Below are 16,292 nucleotides of genomic sequence, written 5' to 3'. Positions count from 1 at the left end.
TACTTTTGAGCTTTTGTAAAGTTTATATAAGAAAGCAACCATGTGAAGCTATAAAGACTGAGGCTAACAGGTTATAAAGACAAAAAGAAATTGTATCAGGTTGTAAACACGTTTATTTTTGTTGTAAAGCTGGGCATTTTAACATCAAAGGTTACAGGGTTTTGACTCTTTTGAAGCCAGTCTCACTCTAAAGAGCTGCAGTTTGCACTTTTTTTTATGTTGTCGATGTTTAATTTTTTTTTTACTTTGTAATTATTCAGTGACTGTTGATCTACACAAACACTTGATGCACAGAGTTTTTTCTACGGTTTTCAATATCACAGTGTTCGATGTGCACACTTTTCCTTTCACACAGATGTCTTCCATTATTTCTATCAGTTCCCTGCAAGTAGTGTAAACTTGTAAAGGATCGCAGTGATTCACAGTATTTTCTCTCTCTCTAATGTGGTAAATGACAGTTAATGCTGCCTTTCAACTTGATGCCAGTTGACAGTTGATCCACTCCTCCTGCTGCTGTTGTTGTTAAACTAGTTTTTCTCTCTATACGTCTTGGTTATAACCAAGAGAGGCGCTTCCCTTTAACACCGCAGCACTTAGACCTTTTATTGTACTATCAGTACTCTAGCCAAGTGACACATTTACCAGATTTCAGCTCCTCTGCCAGTTGTCACTTACTTTTGGTAGCAGTTAGGAAAAACAGCTCCAACTGTTTTTTTTTTTATTTTGTTTTTTTTTATTAAAGCTTTACAATTTTGCTTTTTATATTATACAAAATGAACTTTGTTTACATCCAGTTCTTATCTGATATCATCTTGACTCATTTACAAGAAAAAAACCAAACCAAAACGCAGATTTTCTAATTTTGTTTAAATAAACATTACAGTGTTTGTGGGTTTTAAATTATTGTTATAACCAGGGAATAATAAAGATTGAGAAACAATACTGATTTCTTTAATTGTGTTTTGCTTAGATCATTACATGCCAGATAAAATGTAGTTCATTGCTGCTTTAAAAAACAAAGTCCCTCCAGAAGACTGATGAGTAGTGATTGGTGAGCTCATGCAAATGTTTACCACATTAAATGTCCAGATTCTGATAAAGAGTCCTCCACTGGAGGTCTACAGTATAATGATGCATTAGTGACCATGCCTCAGGTGGAATTTATACTTCTGCAATTCAGTTTATCAGAGCCATAGGTAGGGTTAAATCGTACGTCACGATAACCTATGCTGACGTGCACCTCCCTTCCTCAAAACAACTGTGATTGGCGCGTTTCCTCCCCTTCTAATTGACTGGAAGGGAATGAATCAACTCCAGGCTTTCAGACTTCAGTGCAGAAGTATAAATTATGCTTTAGGCTCATATTGGGAATCTTCACTTCTCGTCATCTCCTCAACATACCAGTGTGGCAGGAAGCAATACTGAGAGTCTCTGTGGGCAGAGTAGGTGACATCTTTGTAGGGATCCCAGGAGAACAGGTACACCACTCTGAAATGGCAACAGAAAGAGATTAACATCTATTTACCCAAAACCAGAATATTTTAAAAGTTTTGTTATAGCTTACCTATGACTGTCTTCAGTAACTACACGCTTCACAAAAGACAGGAAATCGCAGCAAAAGTTCATGCATACTGTCGGCTTCCAGCAGTTGTACTCGTTCTGTTTAAAAGACGTACAGAAGGCTCATGGAGCGTGCGTATGTTGTGCTGCCAGATGTTTTTAAATCAATTATTTATTACTTTACTTACCTTGATGAGATGGGAGATCTTAGAAATGTGAAAGGTCTCCACGGAAACAACGACACCTTCCTGATCTCGGAAACCTGCCACCACTCTAGGGACTCCCGGGAGAAAAGACTGGGCCCACCACTTAAGGAGTTTGAACCTGAGGAGTGCCAAAATAAAAGCGTTAGCATCCAGCCAACCACATAACATGAAAATTATGAGGCTTTACTTTATCCTGTACCTGTGGAAGTTGCTGCGCTGTTTGGGGGTGCAGATCTCTGCAGAGGTCTTCAGCTCCACGTAACAGGCAGGAGCAGCCGGGGCCTTGGGATCTTTATCCCGACAGTCTACCTCGCCGGAGAACAGCAGTCTGTGATCCGCGAGCCGAGTTTGCACCACAGTGCAGAAGGCCTCGTTGGTGTTAACCACTCCACCAGGGTCAGGTAGACTGTGGGTATTGTCTACAGGATAGACAACGGTGAAACTTTACCACTGTGCTCTATATGATCTAGGTTTAGCCTTCATATCTAATATAATGGACACATGGATATGTACAGAAAAAATAAAAATAAATAATGAAGTCAGTGTTGGGCATTACAACAATCACATTACATTTTTATAGAGTGTAGTAATTTAACTTAATCATGGCAAGATCAACAATCATACTGCATTTACGAGTATTTGCTGTTACTCGAGTTCTTCAACTACATGAAGACATGAAGATAACTTTTTAAAAGGACAGCTGCTGGAAGCGGCCATCAGTAGATAGGCACACTGTGGTCATAAAGGGATGAACATAATCAGCAACAATACTCAGGTAAGCTGTGTCATGTAAATGATGCTCAACTGGTACTAAGGGACCCAGCAGCCTGGACTGCTGACACAAAGCAGGATCTGTGTTTTCCTGTTGTTTATCCCCAATTCTGCCTTTACCAGTGCAGCTCAAATCAAGAATCATCAGCCAGGCAACATTTTTCTAATCTTCTGTTGTCCAGTTTTGTTGAGCTTGGATGAAGTATCGCTTCAGTTTCCTTTTCTTAGCTGACAGGAGTTGCACCTGGTGTGGTCTTCTGCATACCTTGGTTGTACTAAGTGGTTGTTTGAGTTACTCTTGCCTTCCTATCAGTTCCAAGCAGTCCCTCTCTGATCGTTGGTACCAATGAGGAATTTTCACCCTGAAAACTGCCACTGACTGGGTGTTTCCTCTTTTCAAACCAGTCTCTGTAAACCCTAGATATGGTTATGTGGGAAAATCCCGGTAAATTAGCAGTTTCAGAAACCGTAGCCCAAGTGTGAAAGGCGAGGTACAACCTGGACAGGCTGCCAGTCTATTGCAGCATTAACACAGAAACAGACTCCACACCAATTACCCAACAAGAGTGCCTGGAGAGAACCCACAGCATGCAAAGTTCACACAAAAACAGCTGGTGAAATCAAACATGGGCCTTCTTTTTGTGAGGCAACAGTACTGTTTTTGTTCGTTTGTTTTTCTTATACCCTTAGCATTTTTTCCCCATAGTGGAAATCTCACATCTTGTTCTTTCCAGCCACAAATGGACTGTGAATATAAAACCAGTTGATTATGAGGTATGCCTGTGAATCATCAGCTGTGGGTAAGGCAGTTTTAATCAGTACCCAAAGTTTCAAAAAAAGGAAAAATAAGGTACTTGTTTACTGCTACATAAACCCACCTACCTGCACATGTGTAGTGCTCAAACTTGTATCCCCAGTACATCATCTCTTCGTGCCTCTCAGTGCGGTTCTCCCGTTCCCTACGAGCAGCTTCTGTTTCCACCTCGCTGATGTAAAGCGTGCCCCTGAACCTGGTGACTGCTAACAACCAGCCTTCCCTTGTCTCATAAGGAGTGGTCAGCAGCTTAGTTAGGTGGCCCCGCCATGTCACAAAGTCGACATCTAAAGCGCTGGAAAGAGCAGAGGTTGATCAAAGAATACGTGTCCTGGAACTGTTGTTGTGGTTAGAGATCAATAATGTTTATCTCTCTCTCTCTCTGTGGGACCTACTTGATCACCTGAAGAGAAATACAATAAAAACAGGAACCTCACAGCTACACTTACCGAGGTGAGGCTGCTGCCCCTGTTGGGTTAATCGTAGATTTATTGGCTACAATCCACCGGAGAATATGGTCCAGCCTCTCCTTCACACTGTCGTCTCTTTTAATAAAGCGATCCCTGTATCCGTCCCTCAGGTTGAAATTTGGATTCCTGTCAGGCTCCACGTAGTACCTCATCTGCCTGCTGTCGTTGAAGAATCTACGCTCAGAGTCGAGGGAAAAACATCCCACTTCCACAGGCTGTTTGTAAACAGGAAAGTCTCTTTCATAAAGCTCCCTTCTCGTGCTTAACGTCCTGCAGCTCAAAGGGTTTTGACCCAGAGCCGACTCAGACCGATACTGGTGCTGTGTGTTCGTTCTGAAGTGTTTATTCTCACGAGGATTTCTGCCATTGTCGTCTCTTTCTCTTTTGTACGAGGACTGACGGCTGTGATAGCTGATGCTGGATCTGTGGGGATCCATAGCTGGACAGAAAGAATTTATGAGTCAGAGTGAACTGCTAAGAATTTTTGTTCTTTGAGTGCAATTTTTTCAGGGTTAAGTTAGGTTAGGGTTAATTTATATATTGCATATTCTTTAGCTAAATTTTAAAAATACTATTCCCACTATCAGTTAATTCCATCTACAATATTGTGTAAAATGCTTAAGCTGCTCCTCATGTCTTTTTATTTTGCTTCCAAGAAGACACTTTTTTTTCTTTGAACATTGACTGCCTTTTCACTCATTTTCAGTCTTGTCCTTGTACCTAGCCATTTTCAGAGGCATGGTTTTTGTTGGCTGTGCTATGAATCATTCCAGCATAAAAATGGCACCTAACTCAAAGGATGAACCAGTGTTGTATCTAAACAGAACACAGTTTGACGAGCGGCCAACAAAGGGATTTCCATAAAGCTATTAGGTAAGCTATGGTTACAAGTGGAGGGCAAAAGAAGTGCCAGGCCTATAAAATGTTCTAAGGCAGATGAACAGTGTCTGAAATTAAGAATTCCCAGAAAACCCCTAAAAGACCTGACACAGGACCTGCGAGATGATCTATTGTTCACTGAAACCTCATCAGAAATGACCTCAGTGGAAGGGTTATGACAACATTATTGAACCAGTGTGGGATCATCTTGATAAAGAAGGCATCCAACATCCAAAGAAGAGCTTTGGGTGTTCTTCAAGAAGCCTGGAAAACTATTCCTGAACAGTGCTTAAAGAAATGACAGGAAAGCTTTGCTAACGGAGTTCAGGCTGTGTTGAAGAATAAATGTGGTCAAACCAAATATTGGCTTTCAAGATCGTTAGAACTGTACAAAGTTGTTTTTGCCTTATATACTTTATATTCATGTGTGCTTGAACATGATTTGATAAATCGCTGCACCGGTTCCACATTTTCCTACCAACATATGAAGAAATGATGGGGTGGCTAAAGACGTTTGCACATTGCTGCATATTTGAAATTAGAAATCTGTTCTTTCCTCTCTGTAACAAATTTTGCGCAAACAATGAATTAGTTTAAGTTTAAATGCAGCACATCTGGACCTACAACCGCCTGATGTGCTTATAACAGTTTATGTGTTGAACGTTGAATGGAAAAGAGGCAGGTAATGTCTGGCGTGTGTCTGCACTGTTTCTCAATTAAATGCATGCTTAAAATTAACAAAGGTTTCCTAATACCGCTGTTACTGACCTCACTACGAAAACTAAAGAGTACTTTCATGAATAAATAAGACGTAAGTAAGTGATAACCTACCTCTTTACAGCACAACGAGCAAAGGTTGCTAAGCTAACGTTAGAAGTTCCGTTTATATTATGTCAGAGGAAATAAAATAACAGACTTGGCATAGGAACAACAAACATACGTTTGTTGCATCTTTACCGATTAAAACCAAGAAGTAGCTGAGTTAGAAAAACGCTGCCTTGTTTTTGTAGCGGGACAGCTAACTAGTTTCACACGCTCACACGCTAACAACAAGCTAACGCCACTTCCGTTTGGGGCTTCCGTGTGCAGTTTTCCATGCAATCCGCTGCTCGGTGGTAGCGGTGACACTTCCTCTAAACACTGTAAATATCCGTGAAAAGAAGAGTTGTAGCAGTTCTGTGGAGCTGGTGGGCTGTTTTGTGGCTCTGGCAGGGAATAAAGTGATGTAAAAACACATTATTATTGGGTTTATTCATCAGGTAAGGACGAAAATTATTTTCGAGTTCAAATAGCTCGGTCTAATGTTGATAAACGGGCTAGCGTTAGCATGGCTAACGGTGGAGTGTTTTTGACCTAACAAAACTTGTTTTCTGAAGGGCACTTATGAAAAATACGAGAGTATGTCTTATAATTCATTCATCAGAAATTGGCAAAGGAGTGGAGCTTGACTGTAGGGTATTGCTCTTAATTAGTAGGAAATAATGATGTGATTGACCATTTAAAGGTCTTTTAATAGACTCAGCGTTGTGTAGCGAGGAAAGCAGCATCTTGGAGTGAACAGGTGCAAATTTCTCCTTTAGGTATGAGCAGGAAACGGGCTCTGATTTCAGACGCTTTCAATCTGAAGAAGAGAAAAAATGGCACAGAACAATTTGGAGCTACTGCTGCTGAAGAGGGTGGGTGTGTGACTCCTAAAAAACAATCTACAATAATGTGATCCAAAAACTCTTCATTTGAAGTTCACACTGTCATTTCTGCACTTTAAAAGGACCAGCTGACATTAAATCCAGCCTGGAGTACCTCATGACACTATTTCCCAGAAAGCTCTTCAATGATGCACTTCCTCAAATTGTGCTGAAGCACCAGCTCTACAGCATACACAGTGACAGGACTTTGGTGGACAAGGAGCTGGTAAGGTGGATTTTAAGTGTTAGAAATGTACGTGTAATCGTTTCTGCAGATTCAAATGTAAAATACAATGTGCTGCTGTCCTCGGTACACAGAATAAGATGCGTGAACGAGGAGACCTGCTGATGTTCCAGCTCGGGTTCGACGCAGAAGCATTTGGGTTGGTGTTTACTTCTGACTACAAGGCCAAAGTGCTGGTGGGAGAGGAGGGCAAAACCACACAAACCACTGTGGAGAGGTTCTTGGAGAAAGTGGTGACCGTTTGCACAGATCTGAGCTTCACGAAAGACAAGATGCTGAAGGAGTTTCTCTTCACAGACTCTGAGATCACGTATGAAAGACACCTAAATATTGGATGCGTTTATTATTTAGCTTTATCATTCCCAAACCTTCTATCTAAGACATAGTTTCACATCCAGCTTTAGAGAAAATTTCTAATATTAAGCTAAAACTAAAAATAATCCCCCATAAAAGTGTTCTTAAACTTAACAGTTTCACTTCCTAGATAAATAAAAAGCAAAGCAACACTGCTGACAATGACTGAAAGAGTTTGAAATTTATTTAAAGCGGTAGCAGAGAATAACATTTTCTGTGGCATTAAAGCTGTTTATACCGATCTCCATAACTTTGTGCTTGGCATTAGTGAATGTTTAACCTTTGACTTGGCCATTCTGAAAGATCAAGATCGACTCAGAATCTGTTTTCTCCCCACACACAGGCAGCTGGTTAAGTCTGGGGTCCTGACTGTGAGGGATGCGGGCAGCTGGTGGCTTTCCATTCCCAACTCTGGCAAATTCACAAAGTACTTCATTAAAGGTTGGTGTTGAATCTCACACGATTGAATCTTAACAGGGTTTTCCTTTAGTTACGACACCCATTAATGCCTTGGTTCTTATTTTGCCGTTAGGCCGCAAAGCAGTGCTCAACATGGTTAAGAAGTCCAAATACGGCGAAGTCTTAAAGGCAGAAATCGAGGAGCGGCGAACAAATTCACAAGTGAAATTCCATATGAAATACCACATTCATGACATTGTTGGCGCAGAGCTGGTGGAGAGGTAATAAGACTGGATGCTATCTGTTCTGAAAATGGGCAAACATTTTATTTTATTTATTTATTTTTTTACCTCCTTTCCTTACCTTTATCTATACCTTTATCTTAGGTCAGTTTAGCCACCTGTTAAGGCATTAAATACAGCTGCTCTCAATCTTATTTGAGTAACTAGACTAAATTTAAGAAAAATTCCCAGTCCGACCATCTTTGATTTCTCTGAAAAAAAGTCCAGGGAGACTAGACCCGTGTCTTTCAAAACTTTTTTAGGTCAAGTATCTGGTACTATGACTTCAGCAATGTGGAATTTTAAAATAATCTCACATTCCGTTGAGCGATAATTTGCTTAAAAATTTGCTAGTATAGCTTATACAGGCCAAATTTAAAGGGCTGTAGAAAAAACAATTAAAAGACAGGAGTTTAAGTTTATAACAGACTTTCATGTGTTAATCTCTTATAAATGTATCCCCTCATATTAAATTTAATGTGCAGTTTTTATCACGAAACTACTCTAATCAGATGAAGTTCTTTGTGATGTACCAACAAATGGCATCATCTGACATTTCCAATCTCACTTTTCTAGAAAGATTTGGTGTCTGGTGGTAACGGATCCAAAATGTATGATGGTGTTCTGCCTTACTTTCCCAAAGGTTTCCTTTTTTCCATTTGGTCTATTGACATGGAATAAGATTATTAGTCTATAGGGTCACTAATGTGTGCGTGTTACATTCAAACAGTTTTAACAACTCTTGATCTTTAAAATTACGTCTGCCTTGAAGTATGGTTCCTTTTCTTTAACGTCCAAAACAATCTGACTTGTTTTCCGCCTAACTCCAGTCAAGTTTTCGTCTGATCCCACTGATTTTAATGAATGCTTTCTTTCTTTCCAGCATACCGACAACTTCAGGGACCCTGTTGCGATTTGTGGATTCGTGAGGCTGACGTCAGGCGCTGACTGACTATGAGAAATTTATGAACGGAATGAAAAGTGTTTATAAAAAGACTGAATTAACTAATTTAAGTATTCAAGTGCAGATTCTGTGCCAAATGTGCTACTAATGACCTATGATGACGAGACGTCAAGTTTTGGTTTATCTTGTAATAAGATTTATTTAAATTTCTTTGCATCACATATGAGATTCCTTGTCTTCATGGAGTTCACAACCTAATGGCAATCATTGCCTCTGTGCTGAGTGTTTTCAGGAAACAAAATGCTTTGTTAGAAATTACTGAGGTCCTGCCTGTCAAAGCTTGAAACTGTCTCATCTTTAAGTAAAACGGATTGCATTATTTATTGTTTGCTGCTTCTCTCATGTTGTCTCTTCTGTTTCTGTGGTCAGTCAGCATCACTTGCGTGCAGCATTCATCCTTTGCCTATACTGAACTGTATTTCAAAGCCTTAGAAGGGTCAAGCTCATTATCAACTGTATCCACAGGCCCCTTTTCCTATAGCTGAGAGCTTCAGACAGGAGTTTTCATGTCCCACTAATAATTATCAGGAATTCTAAATCAGGAATTGTTTTTCACTCATTTCCCCAGCCATTCATCTCGTCCAATTCAAACCTCGCCATGTATGGATGGAATACAAGTGCAGGACTGAGCTTGAGATAATTTGGGTTTGAAGTTCTCATTTTAAGCTAAAAGTTGTTTTTCTTTCTAGGTTTTCCCCAAAGTGACTACTCCACTCTGTGTGTGTGTGTGTGTGTGTGTGTGTGTGTGTGTGTGTGTAGACTATGTTTTGACTACATTGATGTCATTGATATTATAGTTACATTGATTCCACTTTTTTTTTTTTTAACTTGTAGTAACCTGTTGTAAACAGTTTGGAAGTCTTTGTTAAAAAAATAACTGAACAGTGATAACTGGGTGTTAAATTACACCTTAATATTGCACAAAATAGTGGTGATCATCTTTTGTGGAGCTCTGCTCTACAAGCTGATTGCGCCGCTATGTCTGTCAACCCAACCCAACAAGGAAATATCAAACACAGTGGGGACAGTGTCTGCCTCCAGTGAGCTGCAAATGCACCAAAGAGGCTTTCCCCAACACAGTCCTCATTTATAGTTCTACAAACCCTAACAACGCTCCCACTGACAGGTGGATTCTCCTGTTTCAGTGCAGCTAGCCAACAATGGATAAAACTAGTTGTTGCAGCCATATGCAGTACAAGGGTAACTCCCCTAGATTGCTTTTGTAGTTTTAGTGTCCTTCTTTTCCTCGGAGTTATCAGTTCTGTGACTAGTTAGATAAAAACATATTCTGTTAGCACCAACCAAACCTACTCTATACTTGGACAAGTTGGCACAAAACATGCTCTAAAAAAACAAAAAACAAAACTTAAATCCAATTTTAAAGAAAGTGTCAAGACTTTGAGTTTATTTTAAGAGTGGGACTCAATACATTTAGTGCTCCACTTTAATTCTCAACTGTAACAGTCGCAAATTGGTGACAAGCCCTTACCTTTACTCAAATCTAACTCAAACTTTAACCCTCAAACAAACATTAGGTAAACATAAGGTTTACAAAATTTCTTTATATCTCTGATGGTCAAAAACTGATGATCACTGGCCCATCCACAGAGTAGAACTGTTTTAATTCTTCATTGCACAGATTCACTAAGGTGCTGCAAACATTCCTCAGAGAATTTCAGCCATATTGATATGATACTATCACACAGTTGCTGCAGATCTGTTGGCTGCACCTTCACGATGAGACTCTCATTCTACCACATCCCAAAAGAGCTCTACTCGACTGAGATCTGTGGAGGGCACTGAAGTGCAGTGAACTCACTGACATGTTTGAGAAACGACTTTGAGATGACTTGAGCTTTGTGAGGAGGTGTGTTATCCTGCTGGAAGCAGTCATCAGAAGATGGGTACGCTGTGGTCATAAAGAAGTGGACTTGGTCAGCAACAATACTCAGGTAGACCACACCACCAGCAGCATCAGGATCCATCCATCCATTTGATATGTACTGCTTATCTGGTTTCAGGTTGCAAGGGAAGAAGTTTAAGCAGAGTAATCTGGTTCAAACAACTATGTCACACACATTCAAAGTAACGTAAATCAGTTTTCTTGCATATTCTGATGCTCCGGTTCAGCTTCAGGGAAGTCGTCTTGAGCTTATTTGTGTGTAAGGACTGTCTGGATAGATTTTGTGTTGATGAGCAGTTGAGTGTATATTAATGAAGAGAATTCGGAGTGTCATTAATTGATTTTTTTCTAAAAGCATAATGCAAAATATTTTTTTAAAGTGTTAGTCTTGTGGTTTAATATGTTGCCCAAAACCTACATCTAATCTTATTTTATTGCTCTAACTAATGATATCAGTGATCAGAAGAAAAACGTACATTTTTATTTACATTAAAATATGTTCGAATAATGGTGAATCTATATTTTTCCAGTATGCTATAAGTGAAAGATTCACAAGAATAAGTGAGTCAGCAACACTTCAGCCATTTTTGCCATTTTGGCTCAAAGGAAAACAAACAGAACCTGTTTTAGAGGAATTTCTTGGCTTTAAAAAACAAAACAAAAAAAGCACAATAGCTTTTATTCATAAAGCTAAGCATATACAACATTCATTTTCTCTCTGCTTCAGGCTTCATTTACTCCATGAGAGTGAATTAACATGAACCATACAGCAAAAAATTAATTACCAGTAAAGACGTTACTCCAAACTTCACAGATGTTTAGTTCAAGCTCTTTGTTGACACGCCTGCTTCCATAGAGAAAAAGTGACGTTTTTAACTTGTAAATGCTTGATGTGGTTGAGCAGGAAACAGCAGCAGACTGTCAGCTGTGTTTTAAAGAGACAACAGATCAAAGGATTTCTTTTCGGCTAAAATAAAGCATGTGTGCAGTCTATCTGGAAACATTTCTACTACCAAAAATCAGTATACACTGTTAGGAAGCAATGTCTCCTAAAATTGACCTTACAAGTGTATAACTGATGCAGCTACACACACTGAAGGACAGAATCTGAAATACACTGTTTCAGTGAAGTATTAGAGGAGAGAGCACTTCTTTGTCTTCTTGGTGATAGGTGGAGGGGACAGGGCAATCCTGATGGCCTCATCAAACAGAGTTTTAACGCCACGTTGAGTCAAAGCTGAGCACTCCAGGTACTTGACAGAACCTAAGGACAGGAAACAGAGAGCCAGATTCCAGGTTTATTACTGGAATCTGCTGTCTTCCGTGATGATTTAAAAGACAGCAGATTCCAGGTTTATTACTGGAATCTGCTGTCTTCCGTGATGATTTAAAAGAAAAAGTATTAGAGATAACTGAAGCCATTACCAATCTCTTTGGACAGGGCCAGTCCATCAGCATAGTTAATGGGAGAGAGATTAGTCTTCTTCTCCTTCTTGTGCTTCTCCAAAGCGTCTTTGTCATCTCTCAGATCCATTTTGGTCCCCACGAGGATTATGGGAGTGTTCCGACAATGGTGTCTCACCTCACGAATCCACTGCAAAGAGACAATGTTTATGAGTTTAACTACCCAGCTTTTCATTCAGCCCCACTGGAGGGTTTGCTAACATGAACGCCCTGTTTTAAGTCACGCTAAAGCATCTCAATCAGGTTTAAACCCGGAATTTGACTAGGTCACTCCAAAATCTTCATTTTGTTTCTTTGAGCCATACAGAGGTGGACATGCTGGTGTTTTTTTTTTTGATCATTGCCCTTGTGTATAACCCAAGAACTCTTGAGTTTCGGGGCATGAACTGATGGCCAAAAATTCTTCAGGATTTTCTGGTAGAAAGCGGAATTCATGGTTCCAACAATGACAGCAAGTCGTCCAGGTCCTGAAGCAGCAAAGCAGCCCAGACCCTTTATACTAGCACCACCATGTTTGACTGTTGGTACGATGGTGTTCTTATGAAATGCTGTGTGTCTTGGGGATCATCCAGATGCTTTTTGGCAAATGTGAGACAACCATTTGTGTTCTCAGCAGTGATTTCCACCTTGGAGAGCCAGTCGGCTACTCCTGGAAAGGTTGCTTAGTAGACTGCTTACAGTGGGTTGCTTAGTTGGCATACGCTACAATTCAAAGTCATCAGACTGAGTAAAAAAACGTTTATTAAGAGAAAATATGCCTAACAGAATTTTGATGACACAATTTTAAAGTAGGAAATGCTAAATATTTGTCGCCCTTCTCCACTTTGTTGTCGTTCTTTGGTTTTATGAAAACTTACTACTTACTTGAGATCAATCTACACATTATTCACTTATAAAATTAATTTGTAGTTGCGGGTCTACTTTCCATCGTGTTAGAATCCTTCTGCAAATATAACTACATTTTTCCATTGAATTTAGGATTAGGTTTGTGCTTGCTTTGCAGCACAGGCACAATATGAGTAAATGTCATGATATTGATATGACAGTACTGACACTGTCAGTACTTTGTTAGTAAAACCTTAATAGGATGACATTGTGCAGCCTACTTTACATAATATAGCGACTACTCACCTTATGACGGACATTTTCAAATGATGCAGGAGACACAAGGGAAAAGCAGATAAGAAAAATATCCTGGTAAGACAAAGACAGCAAAACAGTCAGAGACTTAATTCTTTATATTTTGAAAATCAGTGAAAAAGCAGCCAATGCCCAACGGAAAACTGAAAGGCCTACTGCTACTGCTGAATACCACTTTAAAAAATCATAAGAACACCTTTCTTCATTGGAAGCGAAATTTAAAGAACTGAGGAGTGGCTCAAATCTTTTGCACAGTGATGTAAGTGAAGTATAGCACAACATTGTGTGATCTTTCTTTTTGTGGTTGTTGTACCGTCTCTGGGTAGGAAAGGGGGCGGAGTCTGTCGTAGTCTTCTTGTCCTGCTGTATCCCAAAGGCCCAGGCTCACTGGGTTCCCATCCAACAAAACATTGGCGGAGTAGTGGTCAAACCTGACAGAAGTGATGAAGTGCAAATGAGCCAAACCCTTCTGGCTTTATATAGACTGTCAAAATATTACTACTAAAAAAACAACTGAAGTGGAAGTTGATATCTTGTCTGACGTATTGTAGACTTTTATGGCTTCTGCTGTCTTAAATTTGACTTAATCTGAAGCTTATCAAATGACTTCATGCCACAGTTACAGTGACAGCTAGGATCAGAATGAGATAGGCTGAAGGGTTTCCTCATAACATCCTGTAACATGTATTTCTGGTCTAGTTACAGTCCACTGCTGTGACTGTAAGCTCCTCTGCAAGCAAAATTTTCATATAATGCACGGATTTTAAAGGAGGGTGGAGCCGATTACTGACTGCTCATCTTGCTTAAATAAATAAATACTCACTGCACTGCAAAGTGAGATACTCACACTGTGGGGATGTACTCTCCAGGAAAGGCATTGGTGGTGTAGCTGATGAGCAGACAGGTCTTACCCACTTCTCTGTAGGGGAGAAGAAGCTGGATTAGCATTTATTGAGAGAATGCAAAAAACAATGCTGTGTATGAACTAATGGACCTACAACTTTAGGTTGCCAATACTATTTAGGCAGGCACACAGCCCCTCCCCTCACTGGCAGGTGAACATATGAACAGTAGCTGACATCCACATCACTGAGCAACACTTTGAGGAAACTCCTGCTTCAACAACTTTTAAGTATTAAACAGTTATCAGAAATATCACCCTGCGTGGTACAGACGTCAATATTAGCCCTTTTAACTATCAGTAAATGTTAGCATTAAAGTAGCAGCTATGGCTAATCATAATACAGTAACTTTAATGTGGTAGCAGATGCTATGAGTCGTGTTATACAGTCATTTTAATAGACAGCGTTAATTTAACAACATAACACAATTACAGTAATGTGCAAAAGTCCTGAGTAATCCCTCATTTCTTTATACTTTGAAATTAATAGCCCAAAAGGAAATATCTGATGACCTGAACCTGTTGCGACTGATATACAATCCAGTTCTTGTGTAAATTTGCGTATCTCAGCTTGTTAAGAATGACTTGCTGCCAGCCACCGTGCGAAAAAGATAATTTCCGATGAGGCTTTGGCAAACAGTATCTGATCAGCTGAAGGGCCAGACCCATCTCCTTGCTGGATTTGTTTTTTCTGTCTTAAGGCCATGACTTTCAGATACTTTTCATCTGTTGTAGACAGTGTGGTTTTACGCCTTTATTTGTTCTCCCCTTTTCCAGTTTCCCACCTGTCTCAGGATAAGAAAAATCTTCCTTTGCTGAATTGCCTTAAAGGTCAGATATGAAGAATATAAATAAAAACTTGTTTCAAGACTTTTGCACAGTACAGACCAAAGCTTAGAAAAGTCTAACAGCAACAGTGGCAGCCAAATTTACCCACTATATGTATTCAGTATATGTTACCAGAAGCATGGCAGCCAAAAAGTATTGATATCTTTTTTTAATCTTTCTTGCACTACTACAGAAAATTTTAGTAGTATCATGACAACCCTAGATATCTAGCTAGATATAAAAACCAGGTGTAAAAAAATAAAAAATAAAGTAATACTGAGTAAGTGAACTCACCCGTCTCCGACGACGACACACTTAATGGTCTGCATTGCGCTGCAGCAGCTGGAGGAATGCTGTCAGCCCAGGAGCTCATTTCTTATCATGCTTACTTGCTTTTAACTTGAAAGTTGGATGCTGGGTCTGGTGCTGGGCGTGTCGTCTGTGTTACAGTCAAAGCTAGGAAAACAGGTTTTTTGCGCCATGGCAAGGTGGAGCCCTCCATCCATCCATCACTAGTTGTGCACTTCAAATATAACCACTGAAGCCGATATTCAGCAGCAGTGGTACTACAGAGAGTATTGCCAATTGAATACTGTTTGCACGCACTTTCGTCCATCTTGGGTTCTGAAGTTGAGAGAGGTAAGACTTCTCCCACCTTCTTCTTTCTGCAGCTCCTTTTAGGGGCCTCCATTTGTTGCTCCTTCTACACCTTTTGTGGATCTTCTCCACAGTCTTCCTCTTTTCTTCCTGCCTGGCAGCTCCACATTCAGAATCCTTCAACTTCTCTGACTTTCCAAGTGGAAAATCTGATTTGAGGAAGAATTCCAGTTGAAATTCCGATTTGGAGTCCAGATAACTTCATATCTTTAATGAGATAGCGCTGTCTAGCAGTTTTACATTCCCATACTTTCATGGGCTGATCCAGAAGTTATGAAGCTCTGAGCAAATGTAATAATAATAATAATAATAATAATAATAATAATAATAATGACATTCCTGCCATTTCAAGCAAGACATGTCTGTGCAAACATGATCATCTCTCACCCACACATGTTACACTCCTCTTCCTCCTCCCTGCCTTACTGCGTTTTGTTGTCATTTGGTCACATGCCTCAGCTGTCCTGTGCAGACACATGCAGGCTGCAGTCAACACAAGATGATGGCAAAGGTAAGCGCATTTAAATTCCAGCGCATTTAAATTTAAATTCCCCCAAATAAATATGTTTCATATTTATTTGTTACATAATAAATTATACAAGTAAAATGTATATTGTACTTGCATATTCTCATGTTTTGAGAATATGCAACATGAGGATGGGAAATGCTGCATTACAGGAACAGCCTATAGGATTAACTATTCATCGTACAGGCTGCAGGACCCCAATGATCACCTGACATAAATCTAACAGAACACCTCTGGGACATTGTC

At 39.8% G+C, this 16,292-nt stretch overlaps 3 protein-coding genes across 4 annotated transcripts; 1 reads left to right on the top strand and 2 right to left on the bottom strand.

Annotated features, from left to right (window-relative positions):
• Window positions 1-556: 556 nt before the first annotated feature.
• dxo (decapping exoribonuclease) lies at window positions 557-5,769 on the bottom strand. Its single transcript, XM_013264786.3, has 7 exons — window positions 5,531-5,769; window positions 3,801-4,262; window positions 3,420-3,646; window positions 1,966-2,185; window positions 1,749-1,884; window positions 1,565-1,659; window positions 557-1,488 (listed from the first exon to the last, which is right to left on the bottom strand). Exons 2-7 carry the CDS (start codon window positions 4,256-4,258, stop codon window positions 1,347-1,349), a joined length of 1,278 nt encoding a protein of 425 aa, XP_013120240.1. The 5' UTR covers window positions 4,259-4,262; window positions 5,531-5,769; the 3' UTR covers window positions 557-1,346.
• Window positions 5,183-8,946, top strand: LOC100690231 (serine/threonine-protein kinase 19). Of its 2 annotated transcripts, none has more exons than XM_005461060.4 (7): window positions 5,183-5,382; window positions 6,281-6,376; window positions 6,469-6,611; window positions 6,704-6,939; window positions 7,327-7,424; window positions 7,516-7,663; window positions 8,547-8,946. In XM_005461060.4, the coding sequence occupies exons 2-7, from the start codon at window positions 6,283-6,285 to the stop codon at window positions 8,590-8,592; spliced, it is 765 nt and encodes a 254-aa protein (XP_005461117.1). In that variant the 5' UTR covers window positions 5,183-5,382; window positions 6,281-6,282; the 3' UTR covers window positions 8,593-8,946. The 2 variants fall into 2 exon arrangements, with proteins under 2 accessions (XP_005461117.1, XP_005461116.1); XM_005461059.4 differs by lacking the exon at window positions 5,183-5,382 and adding an exon at window positions 5,798-5,959.
• LOC100696401 (ras-related C3 botulinum toxin substrate 1-like) lies at window positions 8,753-15,257 on the bottom strand. The gene is made up of 6 exons (XM_003456356.4): window positions 15,158-15,257; window positions 13,982-14,053; window positions 13,448-13,565; window positions 13,126-13,188; window positions 11,956-12,124; window positions 8,753-11,794 (listed from the first exon to the last, which is right to left on the bottom strand). The coding sequence occupies exons 1-6, from the start codon at window positions 15,190-15,192 to the stop codon at window positions 11,664-11,666; spliced, it is 588 nt and encodes a 195-aa protein (XP_003456404.1). The 5' UTR covers window positions 15,193-15,257; the 3' UTR covers window positions 8,753-11,663.
• Window positions 15,258-16,292: the final 1,035 nt, after the last annotated feature.

Source organism: Oreochromis niloticus, linkage group LG4 (genome assembly GCF_001858045.2).
Source record: "Oreochromis niloticus isolate F11D_XX linkage group LG4, O_niloticus_UMD_NMBU, whole genome shotgun sequence".
NCBI lineage: Eukaryota > Metazoa > Chordata > Actinopteri > Cichliformes > Cichlidae > Oreochromis > Oreochromis niloticus.
The sequence above is the reverse complement of the archived record's forward strand: the minus strand, read 5'-3'. Positions and strand labels throughout refer to the sequence as shown.

Coding starts and splice junctions, on each gene's coding strand:
- LOC100696401 (XM_003456356.4), bottom strand. CDS start 15,192: ATGCAGACCATTAAGTGTGTCGTCGTCGGAGACGG. Junction 13,189..13,447: donor CCCTTTCCTACCCAGAGACG/GTACAACAACCA, acceptor TTGTCTTACCAG/GATATTTTTCTTATCTGCTT. Junction 12,125..13,125: donor TTGAAAATGTCCGTCATAAG/GTGAGTAGTCGC, acceptor GTCTCTTTGCAG/TGGATTCGTGAGGTGAGACA.
- dxo (XM_013264786.3), bottom strand. CDS start 4,258: ATGGATCCCCACAGATCCAGCATCAGCTATCACAGCCGTCAGTCCTCG. Junction 3,647..3,800: donor GGGGCAGCAGCCTCACCTCG/GTAAGTGTAGCT, acceptor TGCTCTTTCCAG/CGCTTTAGATGTCGACTTTG. Junction 1,885..1,965: donor CAGCGCAGCAACTTCCACAG/GTACAGGATAAA, acceptor GGCACTCCTCAG/GTTCAAACTCCTTAAGTGGT.
- LOC100690231 (XM_005461060.4), top strand. CDS start 6,283: ATGAGCAGGAAACGGGCTCTGATTTCAGACGCTTTCAATCTGAAGAAG. Junction 6,377..6,468: donor AGCTACTGCTGCTGAAGAGG/GTGGGTGTGTGA, acceptor GCACTTTAAAAG/GACCAGCTGACATTAAATCC. Junction 7,664..8,546: donor GGCGCAGAGCTGGTGGAGAG/GTAATAAGACTG, acceptor CTTTCTTTCCAG/CATACCGACAACTTCAGGGA.